We start from the raw sequence: 21941 nt of genomic DNA, 5'->3' as shown, positions 1-21941 counted from the left end.
AACCTCTGAGGGGGTGCCTGGCCGGCTCGGTCGGTAGAGCATCCAGCTCTTGAAATTAGGGTCATGAGTTCAAGCCCCACGCCGGGCATGGAGCCTACTTAAAAAAATAAAAATGAAAAAGATAGCCTCTCAGGCTGTTAGCAAGCACGTAGGGGATACATCCAATAATCTGAATAGTGCCAATGATACAATAACACAGACAGTGCCAATGATAGTAGCTAGGCTTTATTGAGCACTTACTATCTGCTGCACACTTGGATTAAGACGAGAGAAGCTTAAGTTCTCCGGGAGTGATCTCGGGGGAGGGAAGACACACACACACGAACTCATGACATAATGGAAGAGTGTGGAGAGCTGGGCTCCATAGCAGCCCTGCAGGAGAGGGACTCAGGGGGCCCAGAGGCAGAGGTGCGCTAGAGCCGACTCGAACCCGCTCACAGGAGCCGACTGTGCACACGGGCAGCCTGAAGTTGGCCATGGTGGTAATGTTTACACCACGGAAATTGCTGGCTACAACATATCAGGGCCCCCTTTGCTCCCCATAGAGCCAGTTGTTAAACGTGCACCACCTCCAGCTGGTGGGGTCACAGAAGACTCTCCAAGGAGGCAAGAGACCCCCAGCTGCATTTGAAGGACGCCGGGGCTCGGCAGTTGCCACTCAGCTAGCATTTTCCAAACTTCGTTCACAGACTTCCTTCCTGATCTCAGGCGTCTCTACCTTCATTGCTGAGTATTTTCTTCTGAAGACATGTTTACCGAAAATCTGTTTTCAGAAGGAAACATCCATCACACTACTAAATTGCTAAAGTTGCCAATTTACAACTGATTTAAAAAAAAAGCTTTGTACATAAAATTCCATCCCGTGTACCCCAGACGACACACTCTGGGAAACACAGCCTGCCATCAGACAGAGAGAAGAGGGGAAAACACAGACTGTGTGCGTTGGTGGGGGTGTTGGCTGTGTTTGCTGAGGCAGAGGGAGAAGGGGGTGAGAGTGACATCCCAGAGAATGAAGTGGAGACGGACAGACGGACCCCCACCCCAGGCCCTGCTGTGCAGGCCGTCTGTACCTAAGGCCACCCAAAGATGCCCTCTCCACCCAGTCTGCCCCCACAGAGGAGACCCTGCCTTCTCTGGACTGCAGGGCAGGCTGCAAGTCACAGGGACCTGGGTTTGAATCCCTGCTGAAGCCATGGGGCATGTTTCTGAACCTCAGAAAGGTTTTCCTCTTCTGTAAAATGGGCGATAGTTACAGCTGCCTCATGGGGTTGCTGTTAGGACTGGTGCAATGGATATATGTGGCTTATGGAGTGGAAATAAAGTGCCCAGCAGAGTGCCAGGCACACAGCAGGGACCCAGTAGGTCTGTGCTCACTCTCTCCCAGGTTGGAGGAGCCTTCAGTTTTTAGTGAAGCCAAGAGACGGGAGAAAGCACCAAGTCAGGCAGTGGTGACAGGCAAGACACGTTATTTCCCTTCTGCCCCGGGAAACAAACGTGGTTTATCTTGGAGAGAGAGATCCCAAGAATGCAAGAGAAGGAAGGGGCTGGAATCTCCAGGCCCACGGGATCCCTGTACTGGCCTGTAGAGCACAGTCATTCTGGGCTATTTGTTAAATGACAAATCCCAGAACCACTAAACCAGAATCTTCGGGGGTGGGGGCGGGGGCAGGGAGGGGGGATTGCTAAGCCTCCATTTTTGAAAAGCTCCCTGAGAAGACCAGATACAGCCCATCTACACCTTTGAGGGAATCGCTGATCTCATACAACTCCTGATTTTGTAGAGGAGAGAGACGGGAAGTGGCTTGCCAGAGAGTGGCAGGGCGGGGACTGTCCCTCGGCATCCTTCGATCACACCCAGATGCCTCAAGTGGACCCCGATGTTGGCAGTCTGGCCCCAGCTGGAGGAGAGGTTGAAGGAGCACCTAAGGATGACTAGGGAGCAAGGAGGGTCCTCTCCGGAACCACCCATATAGACAGTTTGTGTTCCCCCCAAATCTGCTTCGGATTCATGACTCTCAGAGCGATCTCCCTGGTTACCCACCCTCCATTCCCAGGCCCCATTTCCCTCTGCTCCCCAAGACTGAGAGGAGCCAGGCCCTTTTTGAGGGCTGCCCAACAAAGGTTTAAAGCCGTGTTCCCAGCAGCTTCTGCCGCAGGGCCCATGGCCAGGCAAGTCCCGGGCACTTCACTCCTTGGGCATGTGGCATTAATGGCCCTCTCCGCGCTGACCTCCCATGAGCCGCTCAGGGATTTGATGTGACATTCCATGGGCATTCCGCTCTCAGCCACCTGCCAAAACGCTCTGCCCACCTATAGCATGGAAAGCAGAGCCCAGTAGCTGGTCTCTGTGCTCGCCAGATGATGCCATCTCTGTAGCACATTTAACCAGAGGCTTTATCTTCTATTTCATTTCCAGTTTAGCAAAGTCACCTTATGAGATTAAAGCTCAACACCAAAGATAGATTAAAAAATTTTTTTGTTATGTTTTTGTATTTGAGAGAGAGGGACAGACCACGAGCGGGAAAGGGAGACACAAGATCCGAAGCAGGCTCCAGGCCCTGAGCTGTCGGCACAGAGCCCGAAGCGGGTTGGACACTTAACCCACGGAGCCAACCCAGGCACCCCACCAAAGACAGATCTATTAAGAAATGGTTTGTGTTGGACAAGACCAGGTGCCCCAGACATCTTTCAAACTGAATTAGAATAGCACTAAGAGCAGAGAGTCTCAGTCTTGGCTACATACTGGAGCCCCACCCGCACCCCACTAAAGGGCTCTGAAAACCCTGATGTTTGGGCCTCACTCACCCCAGAGATTCTGATAGAAGCCGGCTGGGCTGGGCCTTCAGGGTCTCTAAAAGCTGCCCAGACGATTTCACCGCACAGTATGAGACAGAACCATTCTTTTAGGGTGCATTTTGTCGCTGGTATATAACTTGCCTTTTGGGCCTCGCTTCTGATGCCCTTGTCTTTATTCTTTCTCCTTTGCTTCTAATCTCTATCACATTTGCAAGCCGCTTAAAACTTTTTTTTTTTTCTTTTTGGAAAAAGGGAGGATAGAGAACACGAAATACATTAAATTAAAAGGCAGACTGTAAGGCACATTCACAAGCAAGTTAGTATCCCTATTAATTAAAAGGGGACTCTGGGGCTCCTCCCTAGACCAGCTGAATCAGGCCCTGGATGGCAGGGCCCAGAAGTCTGCATCGTGGGGATCCGCTGAGCTGTTCTGAGTCCTGATGGAGAGCTGGCGGTTTGCACCCCTGCTCCAGCTCCTAGTACCTCGGGACAAGAGGTACACATCCACCTAGAAGGGTCCCTCGCGGGCAAGAGTCCTGCTGTGCCCTTGGGAATGTCCACAGGCAGATTCCTCCACTGGTGGAGTCTTTTCTGGCTCAGCATGAGCATCACCTGGGCTCAGAGAAGAGGCAGTCTCTCCCCTCCAAAATACACACACACACACACACACACACACACACACATACACACACGGCAGGGTCACCACAGTGCAGCCCGGTGGTTTTGGCAGCCGAGCCATCTGTGGGTGACTGGCTCCCTTGCGAAGGTCTAGTCCGCAATCAAATTACACCCAACGCTGACAAAGGTCACTCCACCGTGATCTTGTGACCCAGAATGCCCGCGTGCTGCGTGTGCAGGGCAAGTGGGCTGCAGTCACCACGGTGGTCAAGACACCAACGGCCACCGTTTATGGGGTCCCTACTACTCGAGTGATCTCATTTTATCCTGAAGACCAGCCTCAGGGAAAGGTATCAGCGAATTGTGTTTTGTAACCGGGGCAGAGGGATCCCACCTTGCTGGGTTGTTACGACGAGTGAATGCGATAAAGTCCTTAGCTCATACGGTCATTTCCAGGATAAATGAGGTCAGTGAGTAAAGTACCTTGAATGGTGCCTGGCACAGAGCAAATGCTCAGTAATATTATTTAGGAGGGTGGGGTGCTCCCAACAATTCACAGGGGCTCCCTAAAGGGCAGCTATCATCGTCACCATCGTCACCATCACTCTTGTTGTGATTACCTCCCTGTTAAACACGTGGTTCAGAGAGGTTGAGTGACAGGCCTGAGATGGCCCAGCACTGACAGACGACACCGGTGGTGTAACCCAGGTCCACAGCCCCATGTGGGACCCCACACCGCCAGGGGCAGCTTGCTTTGACTCGAAGCTCTCTGCTCTGTTCCCTATCACTGGGCTAAAATTCAGGCAGGACCCTGGAACCAGGGCAGCAGCCTTGAGGACACAGAATCCTGGGTGGGGACCCGGGGCCTGGAGAAAAGACAGTGAGGCTGTCTGGGACAGAGAAAGTTGGATTCGTTTACTGGTGGGTCCTCGAAACCAGGGGGGGGGGGGGGGGGTAGTTATTGTGACTGGTAAGCCTCCTTGAAATAGCCCTGAGCTGGGTCTGGTCTGGTCTCAGGGCTTAAGCTGGTGGGTGTGGCTCTTGCCCCAGGGAAGGGATAAGGGGGGGGCGCACAGGGAACCTGGCCTCCCAGACACCAAAGGTTCTAGTGGGCCGTGGTCAGCTTTGTTCCTCTTCAGGAGGTACACTTTGAGCCCTGTGGCCCCAGGACCTGCCTGTGCGAGAAGCAGAGAGACTCAGATCAATGGGGTCACCACCTCATCCTCCAGCCCTCTGTCCCACAACACGGGCTGGGGAAAAGGAGTGATGATTTGTGGCAGGGCCACCAAGGCGGGCACTCCCTGGGGCTGGGGGAGTGAGGCATCACGGAAAGGCCTGGCCTTGTGAATTCTGGACACCTACATTCTGCCCTGGCTTTGTCATCCGCCTCCAATCCAATCTCACCCTCTTCCTCACCCCATGCCCGGGGCCTCAGTTTCACCCCTTATAAAATGGGAGGGCTGGACAGGCTGATCTCCAGACCCCGTCCTGCAGGGCATATTAGTTAGTCTGTGAAGTCCTACGGAAGCGTACATTAAGATGACTTTATTGTGTTATTAGGATGACGTTTCTGGGACTGTAGGCGACGCTAGTCATGTTCCCACATTCCTGCCGCTTTCCCCTGGTTGGGCAGGGCATTGCTGGAGGCCAGCTGTGACCTGCCGGGGATGCCAGCCCCATCTGGCCAGCGGCCCCAGGGCAGTCTCTTCTCGCTGTTCTTTCCCGGGCTTGGGCATGCCACGGCTGTTAGGGAGCATTTGTTGGCGATGGCTGTGGTCCAGGGCGAGGCCCCAGCCCTGCCTTTGACCAGCACCTCTACAGAGTGAGGTCAGGCCTCCTGCGCCTGCACAAATAGAAATTAGGAGGCAATTAGCCCCCCTGGGTGTGTGAATTTCCTTTTGAGGTTTTAGGGGCAGATTTTAGGCAAACACGGCGTCACTAACAATAATAATACTTTCCGCTGAGATCTTAGCAGGAGATCACTGGCATGAGATTTCCAGGAAGCCGCAAAGCCAGCATGCCAGGAGGCTGAGAGGCATGGGAACAGGCCTGGTGGCACCTGCTTGCCTCACCACGGCCACCTCCTTGGTGGCCACATGGGGCTGGGAAGTCACCTGTCAGCAAGGGTTGGATGGATTGGGGTCAGTGGTGGAAGCTCGTTCTTGCAGGTGGCAGTGGTCTAGGGGAAGAGAGTAATACAAGGGGTCAAGAGCCCCCAGAATTGCTTTACTACCTTTGATGAGTTGCCTCCTCTCTCTGAATCACATCTGTCAAAAGGAAGGTCACAGACCTCAGGCTATCCCACAGGGCTGCAGTGAAGGTAAACTGGGGCAGGCAAGTTAATGCGCGGTGACGCCAAACTCTGTGACCTATCAGCTGTCACCCTGCCTGCGACACAAGACGTACGGCAGGGGTCGAGAGTGTGGCCTGGGGAATCAGACTGCCTAGGTTCAAACCCTGGCTCCGTCACTGACTGGCTGTGTGTTCTTGTGCAAGTCACATACCCTCTCTGGGCTTCTGTTTCCTCATCTGTAAACTAAGATAGCACACGTACTAGCTCACAGGGCTACTGGGAAGATATAATAGATGAATGCAGATGAAATGTTAAGAGCAGTGTCTGATTCAGGAGAGAGCAAAGCCAGGGATCACAGGAATCTCCAGCCTCAGCAGTACCTGACCAACCCTCTCCAGGCCACAGGCAAGGCAGACAGCCTGGGAGAGACTCGAGTTAGGCTTCAGGGAAAGAGGTGTTGAGACTCACAGGAGAGGGGAAGGGACTTTGTGGTCACCAAGGGCTGACCAGGGCCGAGCGCAGGAGTGGTCCACGCCAAATACATTCATCCGCTCCTGTCCCCCAGGACCTGGCGGCTCCACAGAGATGCAGGACGGCGCAGCCCTGGGGCAGGAAGGGGGTACATTTCTTGGTTTGCCTTTCCCGATACACGGCCTGGACAAGCCCGTCAACCTCTCTGAGCCTCCAGCTTTCTCATCAGCACAATGGGAATGATGAGACGGACTTTATGGGTTGTGGAAAAGATTAAACCAAACTGTGTTTGTAAATCCTTTAGTTGTCTCCTGGGACGCTGTGAGCTCTGGGATAGGACTGTCACTGTCCCCCTATTCCCCCGCCCCACCCAGGCAGGGCAGGTGCCAAACTTCTAGCTCCAAATTTCACTACGGGCTCCACTGCCTCCTGCATCAGGTCTGTGGGCCTTCCGGTCCATTCCTTCAGGGAATGAGTTGGGAATGGGGAACACTCTTTAACCTGAAATAAGTCAGCAGGAAATTCTTGAAACCACAGGCCAGTCGGGCTGAGATCTTTCAGAGGTAGGACTTCGGAGGCCATGGGTTCTGAGAGTGAAGCCTAGCTCCACCCCTTTCTGGTTCTGTGACTTCGGGAAGATGGTCGAAGCTCTCGGAGCCTCAGTTTCCCTGATCTGCAAAGCGGGGATAGCCGCAGACCCGTCCTTCCCAAAGCGGTCAATGTGGGACCGGCTGGCTCCCCGGCGCCCCCCGCTGGTGGGCCACTGCCTCCTCACACGGTAGTCCCCAGCGGCCCGGCCTGGACCCTCGACGCCCCCTGCCGGCCGGGCCGCCCCGTGACCCCGGCTTGCCCGCCCCACCCGCAGGATCGTGCAGATGCTGCTGCCGGTGACCAGCCGCACGCGCGTGCGCCGGAGCGGCATCAGCCCGCTGCACCTGGCGGCCGAGCGCAACCACGACGCGGTGCTCGAGGCGCTGCTGGGCGCGCGCTTCGACGTGAACGCGCCGCTGGCGCCCGAGCGCGCGCGCCTCTACGAGGACCGCCGCAGCTCCGCGCTCTACTTCGCCGTGGTCAACAACAACGTGTACGCCACCGAGCTGCTGCTGCTCGCCGGCGCCGACCCCAACCGCGACGTCATCAGCCCCCTGCTCGTGGCCATCCGCCACGGCTGCCTGCGCACCATGCAGCTGCTGCTGGACCACGGCGCCAACATCGACGCCTACATCGCCACGCACCCCACCGCCTTCCCCGCCACCATCATGTTCGCCATGAAGTACCTGTCGCTGCTCAAGTTCCTCATGGACCTCGGCTGCGACGGCGAGCCCTGCTTCTCGTGCCTGTACGGCAACGGCCCGCACCCGCCCGTCCCGCCGCCCTCCAGCCGCTTCAGCGACGCGCCCGCCACGGATAAGGCGCCCGGCGTGGTGCAGGTAGGCAGGGGCGCGCTTCCCAGGCCCAGCACGCGCCAGGGTGGCCTGATGGCGGATGCCCTTAGGAGCCTGGGCAGGGGGGGGGGGGGGCATCGCGGTCCGCACACCCCGCAGGCCGTGGAACCCCGTGGCCGGCGTGCTTCAGAGGCAGCAGAGCTCAGTGGCTCCCGTGCACGGGTTGCGTCCTTTGTTTGCTTCCCCGTCTGGGGGGATTTAAGGAAACAACAGCGGAGCAGGGGAATGTGGGAGACTGAGGGGTTCATCACCCACAGCAAACCTGCGCCCGGAATATGATGTTGAATGACCCCGATGGGGATGGAGGTGAGAGCAGATTGGCTAAGAGCAGACGAGGTGCAAAGAGGGACCCAGAGGCAGGACGTGGCCGTGGTGGTGACTTAAAAAGTCCGAACTTGAAATGAAAAGGAGGTGAGAAACACCCTTCTCTTGGAGATCAACGTAGTGGTTAATGGGAATCATTGCAGGGCCACTTGCTGCGTGCAAAGAAGGTGATGTTCACATTACCTTAATTCTCGTAAAAAATAACCCTCCAGTTGTCATAGTCCCATTTTCCAGACAAGGAAGTTGAGGCTTAGAGAGGTGATGTCCCAGCTGCCCGCCTTCCGCTTGTGGCAGCAGAGGCTGTGTTGAGGAGAGGGGCGAGGGCCGGTAGAACTGGATCCTGCCATGGGCGTGCCCAGTGTCCGTCCTCGCATACACCCCTGCTCTCCCCGGCCTCGGGTCCCCCGTCCGATGTGCTCACAGAGGCGCTGCCTTTGGTCCCGGGTGCCCCGGCCACAGTGTGTGATGTCTTCCAGTTCTGCGAGATCCTGTCTGCCCCGGAGATGAGCCGCTGGGCGGGGCCCGTCATCGACGTCCTCCTGGACTACGTAGGCAATGTGCATCTCTGCTCGCGGCTGAAGGAGCACATCGACAGCTTCGAGGACTGGGCTGTCATCAAGGAGAAGGCAGGTAGGGGCCATTGCTGCTGCTGCTGGCGGGGCACCCTGCCCGATTCAGGCCCAGGACTCGGGGCACGTGACTGTTACTGACATTTAACGAGCACCTACTATGTGGCAAGCTCTGTGCCGCGTGTCACATAGAGGGTCTCCAGGACTGTTCTGTGACTAGAAGACTGGCCCTCAGAGAGATGATGTCGTCATCTGAGCCAGGGTCTGCCCGCTAGTTGGTGGCGTCTGGGATTCAAACCTAAGTTTGACCAACCCCGGGGTCTCTTTGCCAAATCGAGCACGTTTTCAATGGCTCCAGCTCACCGAGGGGTACCGGGACTTTCAGAGTAAGTTGCCCATGTTTGTGGGCCACTGAGGTAGTGTGGCGGGGTAGAGGAGGGAATAGTGGTCTCGGGCATTTCAAACGGTAAAGTGCATACAAAGCACCCGGGCATTTTGTTAAAAATGCACATTCTGACTCAGCAGGTGTGGGGCAGGGCTGCATTTCAGCGTGCTCCCAGGTCTGGTCCACAGACCGCACCGGGAGCAACACTGTGGCCTGTCCACTGACCGTCCAGGTGCCCCAGCCCGCAGTGCCCCACCTCTGCCTTGCCACCTTCCTCCTTGATCCCCGTGCCCCGATGAACCCAAACGCACTGTAGGATTTTTCATTTGCACGAATGCCTGGGAAGCACTTGCATTGGACCCTTGATCGAGTTACTGGGGCAGCGACAGCGGAGGGTGGTGGTGACTTGCCCACTCACCCAGGGCACAGCTCTAGAGGCTCTCTAAACATTCACCGAGTTCGTGAATCATTGGCTGCTATCACGGTGATCCTCAGCCACTAGAGGACCGCGGAGCAGTCCCTGCTTAGATGTTGGCCCCACCCCTCCCAGTCCCCTTCTGCCCTCCCTAGAGAAGGGTAATCGCTCTCGAGACCTAGTCCCAGGGACAAATGGGCAGAACCCTTCAGTGTGCTATAAACATTTATTAGCAGGTAGTACAAATAGTTCTTAACCAACACCTGTTGTGGTAACTTTAAAGCCCACTCTCCATCTACAGAACACTCTCCACGTGCTTTTCCGTTTAATGCTGTGATGGTGACATTATTTTACCGGATGGAGGGTGGACAGAGGCTCTAAGAGGCGGCAGGTACCCCAGAGTCTCCGAAGCCAGCCAGGCCAGCGGCCCTGTCCTCTGCTCGCCAGTGGCCTTTTGCCTTCCTCCTCACAAACTCAGTCTTCACTCAGCCGAGAAAGGGACTGAGCTTCCCGGAGGGGAGGCTCTGTCCTAAGCGAGACCAAGCAGCCAGAAATGCATCTGGATGGCATTTGAGCCACCTGGCCCCTCTGCCATTGTTTCCACATTCCCTCTGCATCCCGATCTTCCCGGGATGGCCACGGCTGCCTCGGCGCGTTGCTGTTTCCCCTGCTTGGAATGTCCCTACCTCCCTTCTTCACCTGGCAAATACCTGCCCACCCGCCAAGACCCCGCTCAGATGGCACCATCTGGTGTGGAAGCCTTCCCCACGGTCCTGGGTTGGTTCCTCTGCATCCCTGGCGGGAACACGGGGCCAGGCAGCCAAGGGGTCAGCATGTGTTTGTTGAGTGAATGGATGGCATTCTTTGATTCAACAAACCCCTCCCCTGTGCCAGACCCTGTGCCCAGGACTGAAATAAATTGCCCCATCACCAGACACATCAACCCCTGTTCCTACCTCACCCCTCCCCCTCAGCTGAGAAAACTCCGCTGTGTGAGATATCCCGGGAGGCCTCCCAGGAGGCGGCAGCCAAGTGGGATTTGGGGACGTGTGGGGAGATGCCCCATCCCTGCCCCCACGCTGGCCTGTCTGCACCGCCAGAGCTCAGAGCTTAACTCCATGCATGGGGGCACTTAAGAGGTCGAACTCCCCGACCCCTTCGCTAAGACTGTGTTGCGGGGTCCGGGCTGTGTATATACAGGAAGGAGGACAAGACGAGGGGGCTGGCAGCTCCGGCTCCAGGTGTGCCCCCCACTACGTCCTCACCTGTGAAATGGGTTTGTACCTGCCCTAGCTGCCGCCTTGGGCCGTGCGGATCGATGAGGGGCGACGAGGCGGGAGCTGCCTCGCCAGATCTTTTCAGCTGACAGGGGCCGGGGTTTCGGAGCGTGGTGGGGTCCAGGCGCCGCCCTCTTATCCAGTCGTATCGATTGGGTGTCTCCTACCTGCCAGCAGTCACAGGCAAACTCTGCTGCTTGCAAACGACACGCTGGCACTTCTCTTTCTCCCCTTTCCCAGAACTCCCGAGGCCCCTGGCTCACCTGTGCCGGCTGCAAGTGCGGAAGGTGGTTGGAAAGCACCGCATAAAACTCCTGGATGCGTTGCCCCTCCCGGGCAGGCTGATTCGGTACCTGAAACACGAGAATACCCAGTAACCAAGGCCGCGTGGAGGAGTCGCTCCTCAGACTGTCACTAAGCCTCAGGACAGCCGTGTCCCCAAATCCCAGGGGGCCTGATGACAGAACGAGGCCGTGGGTTGGCCTCCGTGGCAGCTGGGGCAGCTGCCGTGACCTCACCAGGTCTCTGGGCCAGAGCTTTGCCTGGACCAGAGAACGCAACGTGTCAAGTGGGAGAAAAACCCGTGTTTGTTTTCAACCTGATGAGTAGAGCCCACTTTCTCTGCCGTTGGGAATGGCAGAGGCCCCAAGGGCAGAAGTTGTGGGGGGGCGGCAGGTCGGAGCCTGCAGGGCAGCCGCAGCCCCACCCCCGACGCTTTCAGGGATGAGTCTGCCTTTCGGAGACAACCTGCCACCGGGCTGTCCCGGTCCCCTCCCACTTTGTCTGTAAAACTCTCCACTTGGCTCCTGAGCTTTTTTCCTGGAGGTGTGATCTGGTGGGGGTGGGTGGGGGACCCACTTGTCAAGTACAATAAATGTTGCACAGATGACACCTTGCCCCGCGAGTTCTCTCTCGCCCGACCCCCTCCTTCTCACAGGGCCTGGGGTCTTCGGCGCTGCTCTTGGCGGGTGTAGGGGTGGGGCAGGTGCTGGGACAGGGTGCACGACACCTTTGGGCTTCTGAAAGCCACCGGAGAGCCGGCAGCTGGAGGAGAGGGGGCAGCTTCCTGCTCTGTGAGCTGAGCGGCCTGGGGTTGGTTTTTCTGTCCTGCTTCAATCACCGTGGAAACGGGAGCAGCATCGCAAACAGGGCTCCGTGTCTACAAGCCTCCTGACACCTGGGATTGCCTCGCACACACATGTTTCCTGGCAGCTTGTCCTCGCATCCGGCTCACCCGTTTGCCACAAAACTTGAGATACCAGGAAGGAAAAGAAATCTGAATACGGGCCACCGTGAGCGAAGGTGCTGGAGGGGTGGCCACTGTCAACCCCTGCAAAGGCACCGAACCGGAGGCACGAAGCCTTGTCCCCTCTGCTGCCCCCCGGGATCCTCACGTGGCTCTGTGGGGGAAGCCAGGCATTTTCGGGAACCCCCAGCCCATTTTCAGGTGGGCATGGTTGTGACACCTTCTTGGGATGCTGGGACGCACTGGGTTCTTAGAATACGAGTGCTCATCAGTACTGGTTGGTCACAGGCACTGGTCAGGGCCCCTCCTCCCCAGGTGTCTCTCCCCAGCCTTGGCCTTCTCAGATCCCGGCCCCTATTCCCCCCCACACCCCCCCCCCCACCCCAACCCAGAAGCTTAAGGATTAAGGCCTGGGCTGGGCCCTGTTCCCAAGGGTCGGTTGTGATTGGCCGGTGCTCAGGTTTTGCTTGGTTGTTCCATTTCTTGACCACCGCTGCTCCAGAGAACGACTTTGGAGCGACAGCCCTCTGCAGAGCCCTCCTCCCCCACCCCCATACTTGGGCCACGGAGATGTCTCAACAGCATCACCAAACACTAAAAATCCTGCAAGTGGTTCCGGTTTGTGTGCACAGCACATGGGACGTTAGTGCTGGAGATGTGAGGCTAGGAGGTGAGTTCCTGGGTTTCACTTGGAACCAGCACGACTTACTTTTTTGTTCAGGGAATCCTCTGCTGCGGCTGTATGTTTTTAACCACAGCTGTCCTACATGTGTTTGCCCCCAACTTGCTTCTGCCTGGGGAGTCACGGCGCCGTGTGCTTCTGTCCAGCTGCTTCTTAGTAAAGGTTTCTGCTTCCAGACAAGCCTCCCTGCGTTTGTATTCATGCATCACTAGGGTGTCCCCTGGGGAAAGGAGCCCAAGAGGGGCTGGGGCAGCTTTCTGAGAAAACATGCCTCCCTGGGCTCTGTTCCTCCCCCGGGGGGGAGGTGGGGAGGACAGTTGGATGGCCCAGATGACTAGGGGAGGCGACTTTTGGCGGGTGCGGCTTTCTGTCAGGTCTGTGACACTCAAGAGTACCAGGTGCTCCCATCATCCCTACGACAATCTATTTTCGGTCATATTTTTCTGATAAGGAAGTTTTGGCCCAGAGAGGTTAAGTAACTTGCCCGAGGTCACAGAGCCGGTAGGTGGATCAGAGCTTCTAACACCTTGCTGTACTGTGTGGAGGGGCAGAGCAGACCGGAGCGGCCTGCGGCGAGCGTCCTGATGCCCTACCCTGTGTGTTAGATAACGACTCAGAACAAGTCTGCTGGCATCACATGGCTTCCGTGGCTCTCAAGTCCTCCCAGACCATCAGACAAACTACCAGAAACCCACTGGCTTCCCAGGGAGCAGGCCGCCCTCCCATAGAGATGCTCCACTCCAGGGGAATCCTAGAGCAAAACCAGGCAGAGTAGGAAGGGCCCTTCACAATCGCTAATCCTGGAGCCTTGTGTTAGAAAGGATTCCGAGGTCGTATCCGGCCCCCGAGGGAGAGTGACTGTGACTAGTTGAGGACACTTGCCTTGGGTGCAGAAATGGCAGGTACCTCAGTTTGCTATCACTGACCTAGTCCCTGGCTTTATAGAGTGGGGAAACCAAGGCACAGAGGGAGATGAACTTTCCAGCATCATGCTGCTAATTAGGGGACTGCAGTCCCCAGCCAGGGCTGGCCCTGCACCTGTCCCCGTGGTGAGAGCTGTGCTTTGATGAGGTCTGTGTGCTCTCAGCCACGGAGCAGGTTCACGCAGCAGAGCAGACCCTGGGCCGTATGGAGGCGCCATGCCCTCCAATGGCTTTGCCCTTTAGGCAGCATCAGGGCAAGACCCAGGGCCACTCCCTGCCACCAGCACCCTGCTCTGTGTCTTGTCACAGACAGGGCACCTGGTATGTGCCAGGCCCAGGAAGGGGGCCATCAGCAGGTTACCCAGGAATCTGACTTAGCCAGAGATTTTTTTTTTTTTTTTTTTGGCTTGTCCACAGGGGGCCAAGCTCCAGTGTGTCCTGATTTTCTCTCTGGCCAGGGTCGGGCATGATTGCCTTGGCCCAGCCTCTGCTCTGAGGCCGTAATCAGAGTGGAAGGCATAGCAGAGGGGGACCACTCTCATCCCATCCCTCACGCTGCACGTGGGGTAAGGAGGCCCCCGGAGGAAAGGTCCAGCACCACATCCCATTGCAGAGCCAGGACTCCAGCTCCATCTCCTCTGATACCGGCCTCCTTATTCTCTAGAGCACTGTGGACCATCTGGAGATACGGGCCTCCCTCACCCTCTGTTCTTGGACCTGGCAAGCAGAGGTGACTGCCCGGTGACTCCTCTCCACCCTCCTTCCTTTGAGTGGAGCTGCTGGCCCGCAGTGTCCATTCTCAGACACCATGGAGGTCTTTGGGTCATTCCCGGCCACCCCCACAGCCAGCCGCCTTCCCTAAGCTGCCCTCTCCCCGGGCCCAGCCAGCATTTCTTAACCTGGGGACCATTCAACCTCATGACATCAAGATGTGGAAACTGCAAAAGAAATGTCTTTATTCTTTTAACCTTCTTATTTACAAAAAAAAAAAAAAACAAAAAAAACAAAAACAAAAACAAAAAACACCTCGAAAAGAACAGAACTGAGATTGGCTTACACAGTGGGTGGCAGGTGAACAGACGTGTAACTCTGGCTTCTGGAGTGGCTGGCGGGCCGGGGCAAAGACTGGCACGAGGACAGTGGGATGCTCTGTCGGGCTCTGGTCTGGTTGGAGAGGGGCCGGCGGAGCCCGGCCCCACAGCTCCCAAGGCAAGGGCTGACTTGGCGCCTGCCGGAGAAGCCACTGCCCCAATCCTGTCCTCCCCTCCCATCCACACACACAAAGGGAAGGTTCCCAAGAGGCCACACCACTGCCCAGCTCGCTCCTCGCGCGGAGAGCTCCCTGGGCCCCCAACACCCCTACAGGCCAGAGGTCGGAGCCGAGGGCCTCCCAGCCCGGCTAGAGGTAGCCAAAGACATTGAAGATGGGTGGCGGTACAGCCGGCTTGGTGGGGATAGGCTTCAGGACCACGGGTCTGTACACTTTCTGCCCCGGCCCATCCACATCCTTGCAGAAGTGGGCCAGCTCCCCGGGGGAAGCCGGGCTTTTCCTCCATAGGCTCAGGCCGGGGACCGGGCTCTGGGGCAAGGCCCCTGGAGGACCTGGGTAGACCGGCTGTCCATGGTACTGGAAGGGGCAGCAGCTCCAGGCATTGACACGGCCCACCAGGGAGACCCCAGACATCTTGAGTGGCTCCTTTTCAGCCGGTGCCCTTGGGGATGCCGGCACTGGGGCCGTCTCAGGATCCAAGGGCTCCAAACCTTTGCAATGTTTCTTACCCTCATAGGGAGGTCCCTCCCTGGGGCCCGGCCCCCCCTCCAGCCCCAGCGGGTAGCTGTGGGTGGCCCGAGGCTCTTCCCAGAAGGAAGCGGGCAGCTGTCTTTTCCTCATGGGCACCTGGCCAGGCCTGGCAGCTTCTGGGTTCTGCCCCTGTAAGGTCTGCTCCTTAGAGAGACATTCCTCCCTGTACGGGTTCCCCAGAGCCTTCTCCTTGCAGCCCCCACCCCCGACGGGACTGGAATCATGGCCAGAATCGAGGGGCAGCCTCCCCGGCCGGTCCTCGGGTCCCCTTTTCAGGTGAGGCTCCGCCCCTCTGCCGGGGAGGCCCCGAGGAAGCCGGGAATACTTCTGGGAGAAGCGTTTGAGCTGCTTCTGCAGGTACTTGCGGTGGTCCACTGAGCGGCGGCAGGGTGCAGACTTGTCCAGGGCCGCCTTGATGTCACTGGACGCCAGGTTCACAAAGTTCAGCAGCATCTTTACGTCACTGTCGTTTGCCATCACCAGGAGGCCACTGCATGGGGCTTTCCATGAAGCGGGTGGGTTCTGCTCGTGGCTGGCAGCTCCAGGGGAGGGCACAGAGCTGACCTGGGGGGACACACAGGCCATTGGGAGTCTCTCCGGGCACCAGCACCCAGCCGCCGCCCCCCCTCTCCCCCCGAGGCCGCAGGGCCAGTGCCCCTTAGCCTGAAACACAGTCCTGGGCACCGGGCTGCCCATTCAGGCCGCTGAGCATGCGTTTCCTCAGCATGTGGGAGGGAACACGCGGGCCCACTCAGTCCTCCCAAGTCTGGCCCTCCCCTGCAGCCGAGGCTCAGAGAGGCTGGGCGGCTTGCCCAGGGCGGCCCAGCCACAAGTGGCATCGCTGGGGCCGGAGCGCAAGTCTCCGCGTGCCCAGCGCACCGTGTCTCCCACACACCACGCTGCCAACGTGCGCAACTTGCCAGCGAGGTTTTTATTTTCCGAGCCGAGGCCACCGCTCCACTTTAGAGCAAGGCCAAGCCCCTTCTCTCCCCAGTGGTGATGCCCTCCCCCTCCCACCCCCGCCCCCAGGCCTGCTAGCTTCAGCCCCCCCCTCTTCGGCGCCCACGCTCCACCCCCGGCGCTCACGCAGGACAGGCAGGACCCCCGTCTGGCACTCAAGCCTGGGCCTGCCTGGCGGGCTGATCTCAGACTGTGGGCAGCGGGGCTCCCCCGCAGAAGCATCTGCAGCAATTTCATGCCTCCTGGGCCACCACCCGAGGCCCGTCGCCCCTCCCCCAGGCCCCAGCCTGCCCCACGCCCCCACCCGGGCCGGCGGGAGCCGCCTGAGCCTCCACACTGACCGAGGGTGCGGGCCGGCCCCGGGCCCCCCGCCGACGTGGCCTGGCAGGTTCCCCGCGGCAGACCTGGGCCAGGCCCGGCGTGGCCGGCGAGCTCCGTGCGTCCGGCTGGAAGCAGTCGTGCAGCCCTCGAGTGGGCTGGATGGAGGACGAGTCCCCGGCGCTGGGGGGCCCCTCAGGCCAATCAGGAGCGCCTCTCCAGATACAAAGCATCCCAATCAGGCGGCAGCGCCCCGTTCCCACATTCTTTGCCGTCACAAATTGTCACCATGGGGACCATCACAAAAAAGACAGCTCCCAAATGCAATCATTTCCCGGTAAATTTCTACCCTTCAGCCCCTCCTCCCCTTGACCTCGGTTCCCTGGTTTCTCGAGGGGGCAGTGCGTGTGTGTGTGCGTGTGTGTGTGTGTGCATGTGTGTGTGCGTGCGTGTGTTTAAAAAGTCCAGGATTGAGGAGGGGCTGGGCCCAGAAGAGATGGGCTTGCATACCTCCCCCAAAGACTCCAGGCCTACAGCTGCCATGCCCCAGTGCAGACAGACAATCGGACGGGGTAAGCTGGGGCGGGCTCTTTCCCCTCTGTCCTTGAGTGTTGAGTGTCTCTCCCTCTCCCCCTCCCGCCCCGTTCCTCTCTCCCTCTCTGTCTCTGTCTGTCTCTGTCTCCCTCTTCCCAGCCCCCTCCCGGAGGCACCGGCCACTGGCCAGCCTGTGAGGGCAGGCGGCTCGCTGATGCCGGGAAAGGTAGCCGGGGAAGGACTCCCTAACGAGGTGCTGGGATATCCATGGGAAGGGAGCCGGAGCTCTCAGGAATCTTGTCTTTATGTTTGCTTCCTCAATTGAGCTGCACAAAGCCTGAATTGCCCATTCAGCGCGGCCGGACAAAAGGCTGGCGTTGCACGGTCCCCTTGCATTTGTAGTCAAACAGTTAGGGACTTAAATCGAGTCGTCATGATGGAGAAAGAGGTGGACAAAGCCCATAGAATTGCCATCAGCAAACATTTTCCTGTGTCATATTAGCCAGTCTCCATGGCTCCCCCTGGCCTGGGGACAATGGCACAAGTTTGCACACTTGGCTACTGTCACCGTGCCAACGCCGGCGGGGCCGCAAGCGGGCCGCTCTGAGCGAGCGAGGGAGCCCTGCGCTGGCCGCTGGCCCTGCCCACTGACTGGCCGGAGGGAAGGTGAGGCCGCGGGCGGAGGCAGGCTGATCGGTGCGGCCTCCGTGCCGGCCGACCTGGGCGGGCCCCGCGCCTCCTGCCTTTCTCTGCTCGGCCTCCTTTCCCTTCCACCTCTTCCCCTTCCCGTCCTTTCCCCCCTTCCTCTTCCAGGGTCTCCTCCGGTCCTCCGCTCAGCTGAACGGCCGGGCCGGCGGCCTACACCCCACCTCTGTAGCACGGTCTGTGATGCCAAGGACTCCTCTCTGAGGTCCCCTCGCCCGCATGGGAGCAGTTGCAGGGCAGGCCCAGGGGACTCACCCAGGAGGATGGTCCCACCCCCTCCTGCTGGCCAATAGACTGCTGCCGCTGGCCACAGTGGCCTGGCTTCAAGCCGCCTCCCTCTCTGGCTGGAGGGTCCCTGCAGGCCAAATGAAGGGTTTGGAGGAGAGGGCCCTGTGCCCACAAGCCGGAACTTAATTTAGAGATCGGGGATCAGGCGTGGGATCCCCCGTGCCCCTCCCCCTGCCGAGGCAGCGGGGGAAGCAGGGGCTGGCATGGAGGTGTCTCTGGACTGGAGTCTCCCAGTGCTCTCCACGGCAGCACGACGGCTAAGTCATCGTTGCTCTAAGCGCTGAGAGCCGAGGGTTGTCTCTGCAGCAGAACCGAGCCCAGCCTGACCGGTACAGGCGGGAACATCCTTGCTCCTCCGAACTGGCCCTGCACAGGGCTGCCCTGAGGTCACCGGGGTGGGCCTCCTGCTTGGGGGCCAGGTCACATGGCTCGGCCAGTGTTCGAATCCCTCTGTAACCCAGCGCTGGTCCACTTAACCGCCTTCTGCATCATTCTCTACTGGGACGCTGGCTTCAAACCATCCCGGCCCATTCCCACTGTGGCCTCCTGCAGGCTCGGGGTCTGTTCCTGCTGCAGCCCACCGGGCTTTGCTCGCCGGTGACATCGTCCCCTCACTGCTCTGCCAGTAGCAACCCCCCGAGGCCAGTGAACCTTGTGGGGTCTGAGTCCATAGCTTAAAAACTCATTCCATAGTGCTCTTATATGGGCTGTTTTTCCTGTGTGTTCTTCCTACTTATTGAGGAGAAAGAAAAGAAGGGAGGGAGGGAGGGAGGGAGGAAGGAAGGAAAGAAGGAGGGAAGGAAGGAAGGGAAGAAGGAAGGGGAGAGGAGGGAGGAAGGGAGGAAGGAAGGGAGGAAGGAAGGGGGAGGAGGGAGAGGGCAGAGGGAGGGAGGAGGAGGGAAGAAACTGATACTTGGTCAGCACCTTATATGTGCCAAGAGCTGCAATCAGTGATCACATGTAGAAGACCCCACCTGACCCCACAACAGCTCACTGAGGGGAGTACTGCTATGAAGGATGTGAGACTGAGCTGCTTTCTCAAGGCCTCACAGCCAACAACTGGCAAAACTGAACTTGAAGCCAGGCCAGTCTCCGTGCACCCTCTCCCATCCCTGTGTTTATAGATCCAAAATGAAGTCTAACCTCCTTGGCCTAACCCAGAAAGCCTTTGGTAATCTGACCCCTAACCGGGGCCTGGCGCAGGGTAGTTTCTCACTAAATGTTTCATGAATCAAATATGTTGCCCACCCCACCGAATGGAAAAACTGCTGCCTCTATTTGTTTGTTTGTTTACTATTTGCCCCACCCACCCATCTACCTCCACCTGAGTGAGCTCCGTGAAAGCAGGGCACAACTGCTCATTCACCTCCGAATTTCTGTAGAACGGCCTCGGCACAGAGAGGACTTAGTGAAGGAGCCTGGTGACGGCTACGGTTGCACCTGACAACAAATCCTCGGTGTTCCTTCTGGACCGTGGGTGTGTGGAGAACAGGGAGCACCGTTTCATAATTGCATCTCTCCGCACCAGACGGGGCCACTGAAGCACCTGTTAAAGGCACATGAGCGGGGCTGACTTGAACTTGAGACTTCCTTCCCCATCATCCGTCACGGATGCAGGTCTCTGACCTTCCAGCTGCGCTAACCCCTCCTCAAGATTATTTACACGGTTCAGTGTCAGGGACTTCCGGGTTCTAGTAACTCCACTCAGCACCTGCGTGCGGGGACCAGAGGGCACGGAGGAGGGGGGCTTCCTTTGCTCACTCCTCTGTCCCCAGTGCAACGTGCTGGAGGGGAGACCAACTCTGTTCTGACAACTTAACAGCCATCTTCTGTCCACCCATCACTGGGACAAACACCCCAACTTTCCCTGGCTTCCCAAACTACCTGGAGCCACCCATCCAGAATTCCTGGACGTCATCTGACATAACCCACTTCTAGAATTCAGCCAACACAGCTGCAGATTGGAAACAAAAGTGAGAGGAGGCAGGTGACAATGCATGAACCACCCAGCCAGAGGGGGACCCTGGAAGGTCACCTGGAGCAGTGGACTTTCGAACTGTGTTTACACAAAGAAGCCCCTTAAACAGACTCCTGAGGGAGTCCAATATATGAAACAGTGACAGGGACGTGCTAGGAGGGCAGATTTCTTTTACACACCCAAATGCGATTATTTCCACTTATTTTGAAAACAGATTCACACCAGGAGAGTGTTTTGATGACCTAGAACTTCAAAATCAGGAGTTGTGGATTACAGTCTAGTATCGGCCATATTTTGCTCTGGTTGCAGAACCTATAGAAATCTTGACGTAAAGAGATAAGAGGCTAAAATGGTACATTTTTAAAAGTCTGTCTCACTATCTCAGGATAGTCATCAAATGAAAACAATTCCCCAAGAAGCTTTAGTATCTAGTCCCCTGGGGCGTTAACCGGTTAACTGCCCAGGCTAACGGGTCTAGTGTGTTGGCTTGTGAGTTACAACTCGTTTGAGTGTGTGTTTGTTAGTACAGTTTTTAGCATGTAATATTTTCAATCGCCAAAAATAAATTTTAAAGACAATTTTACGTTTCCACACCTCTGTAGAATGTTCCGTTCCAAGAGATGGGCCGTCTTCCCATTTTAGAGGTGAAGAAGAGAGGCCGGGTAGGGGAGATGATTCACCCAAGGTCAGGCTGTTCTGCACCCTGACGTCTGCTCAGAGCTCGGCCCTAGCCAGCACTCACCACTGGATCAAGGTATATGACACATAGTGAGCCATTTGTTCAATGGATAAGGAAACTGAGGCACAAATTAGCATGGAAACTTGCCCAAGGTCGTCTGGTCAGTAAATGGCAGACCAGGGACTGAGATGCCGGCAGCCGGGTCCAGATGCTTGCTCGTGACCATTGTATGATGCTGCTCCCTGCTATTAACTAACTCGCAGGCCCCGACTCCCTCCTAGGGGCTTAGCTAACCCAGAGAGCCAGGCACGCCCCTCCCGACCTGCCGACTTGGGCCTGACCATCTCAACTCCGGAAATACACAAATGCCCCTTCAGAGGCACAGCGGCACGGCCAGCACCTCGCGGATGTGTGACAGACATCACAAGATGATTTATGTAACCCCCTTATATAATGGGAGTATTTCTATCAAAGACTGGCCTGAGGCAGGCTGTCAGCTGTAATCAGAATAGACAGGCCTTTCCACTTTTCTTGGAAAGAAAGGCATTGGGTTGAAATAAACCCCTTTGGCTGCCAGGCCGCCAGACTGGGGGCTTCCTGCCCTGGTGACCTCCTCTCACAGCCAAGGCTGAGCACCAGCATGGCGGTGCCCTCAGAGCAGCCGGAGACCTCGTGATGCCTCACAGCCCTGCTCCCCAGTCCCCGCGCCCCTGGCCGTGGCCCGACTGCAGCGGCAGAGACAAGTGTCAGTGTGACCGTCTTTAAGGTCGAGCTAATAGCAGCTCGCTGGCAGAGTGGACAATGAGGATTAAGAGAGATCATCTGGGGAACGCCGGGGTGGCTCAGTCGGTTAAGCATCTGACTTCGGCTCAGGTCATGATCTCACAGTGTGTGAGTTTGGATCCCACCTTGGGCTCTCTGCTGTCAGCACAGAGCCCACTTCGGATCCTCTGTCCCCATCTCTCTGCCCCTTCCCTGCTCGTGCTCTCTCTCTCTTAAAAAGAAATAAACAGGGGCGCCTGGGTGGCTCGGTCGGTTAAGCGTCTGACTTCAGCTCAGGTCACGATCTCACGGTCCGTGGGTTCGAGCCCCGTGTCGGGCTCTGTGCTGACAGCTCAGAGCCTGGAGCCTGTTTCCGATTCTGTGTCTCCCTCTCTCTCTGCCCCTCCCCTGTTCATGCTCTGTCTCTCTCTGTCTCAAAAATAAATAAACATTTAAAAAAAAAAAAAAAAAA

General features: G+C 57.5%; 2 protein-coding genes across 10 annotated transcripts in view; one reads left to right on the top strand and one right to left on the bottom strand.

Moving 5' to 3' along the window:
- Positions 1–11482, top strand: part of ASB2 (ankyrin repeat and SOCS box containing 2) — a 42604-nt gene extending 31122 nt beyond the window's left edge. For 3 of the 4 annotated variants that reach the window (XM_040478125.1, XM_040478126.1, XM_040478128.1), the window contains 3 exons: positions 7044–7608; positions 8424–8577; positions 10834–11482. In XM_040478125.1, coding sequence (XP_040334059.1) covers positions 7044–7608; positions 8424–8577; positions 10834–10970 — 856 coding nt within the window. In that variant the 3' untranslated portion in view covers positions 10971–11482. Of the gene's footprint in view, positions 1–7043; positions 7609–7880; positions 8035–8423; positions 8578–10833 lie in introns of those variants that run through there. The other variant, XM_040478127.1, reaches the window with a different exon arrangement.
- Positions 11483–14476: 2994 nt separating this feature from the next.
- The window catches only part of FAM181A (family with sequence similarity 181 member A), an 8180-nt gene continuing 715 nt past the window's right edge, over positions 14477–21941 (bottom strand). The window contains exons 1-3 of one of the 6 annotated variants that reach the window (XM_040478123.1): positions 20208–21291; positions 19417–19596; positions 14477–15809 (exon numbers count right to left, since the gene is read on the bottom strand). In XM_040478123.1, coding sequence (XP_040334057.1) covers positions 14844–15722 — 879 coding nt within the window. In that variant the 5' untranslated portion in view covers positions 15723–15809; positions 19417–19596; positions 20208–21291 and the 3' untranslated portion in view covers positions 14477–14843. Of the gene's footprint in view, positions 15810–16331; positions 16432–16546; positions 17161–19416; positions 19597–20207; positions 21292–21941 lie in introns of those variants that run through there. The other 5 variants (XM_040478122.1, XM_040478118.1, XM_040478119.1 and 2 more) reach the window with 5 other exon arrangements.

Source organism: Herpailurus yagouaroundi, unplaced genomic scaffold, assembly GCF_014898765.1.
Source record: "Herpailurus yagouaroundi ecotype Mexico unplaced genomic scaffold, PumYag 141, whole genome shotgun sequence".
NCBI classification, from domain to species: domain Eukaryota; kingdom Metazoa; phylum Chordata; class Mammalia; order Carnivora; family Felidae; genus Herpailurus; species Herpailurus yagouaroundi.
The sequence above is the reverse complement of the archived record's forward strand: the minus strand, read 5'-3'. Positions and strand labels throughout refer to the sequence as shown.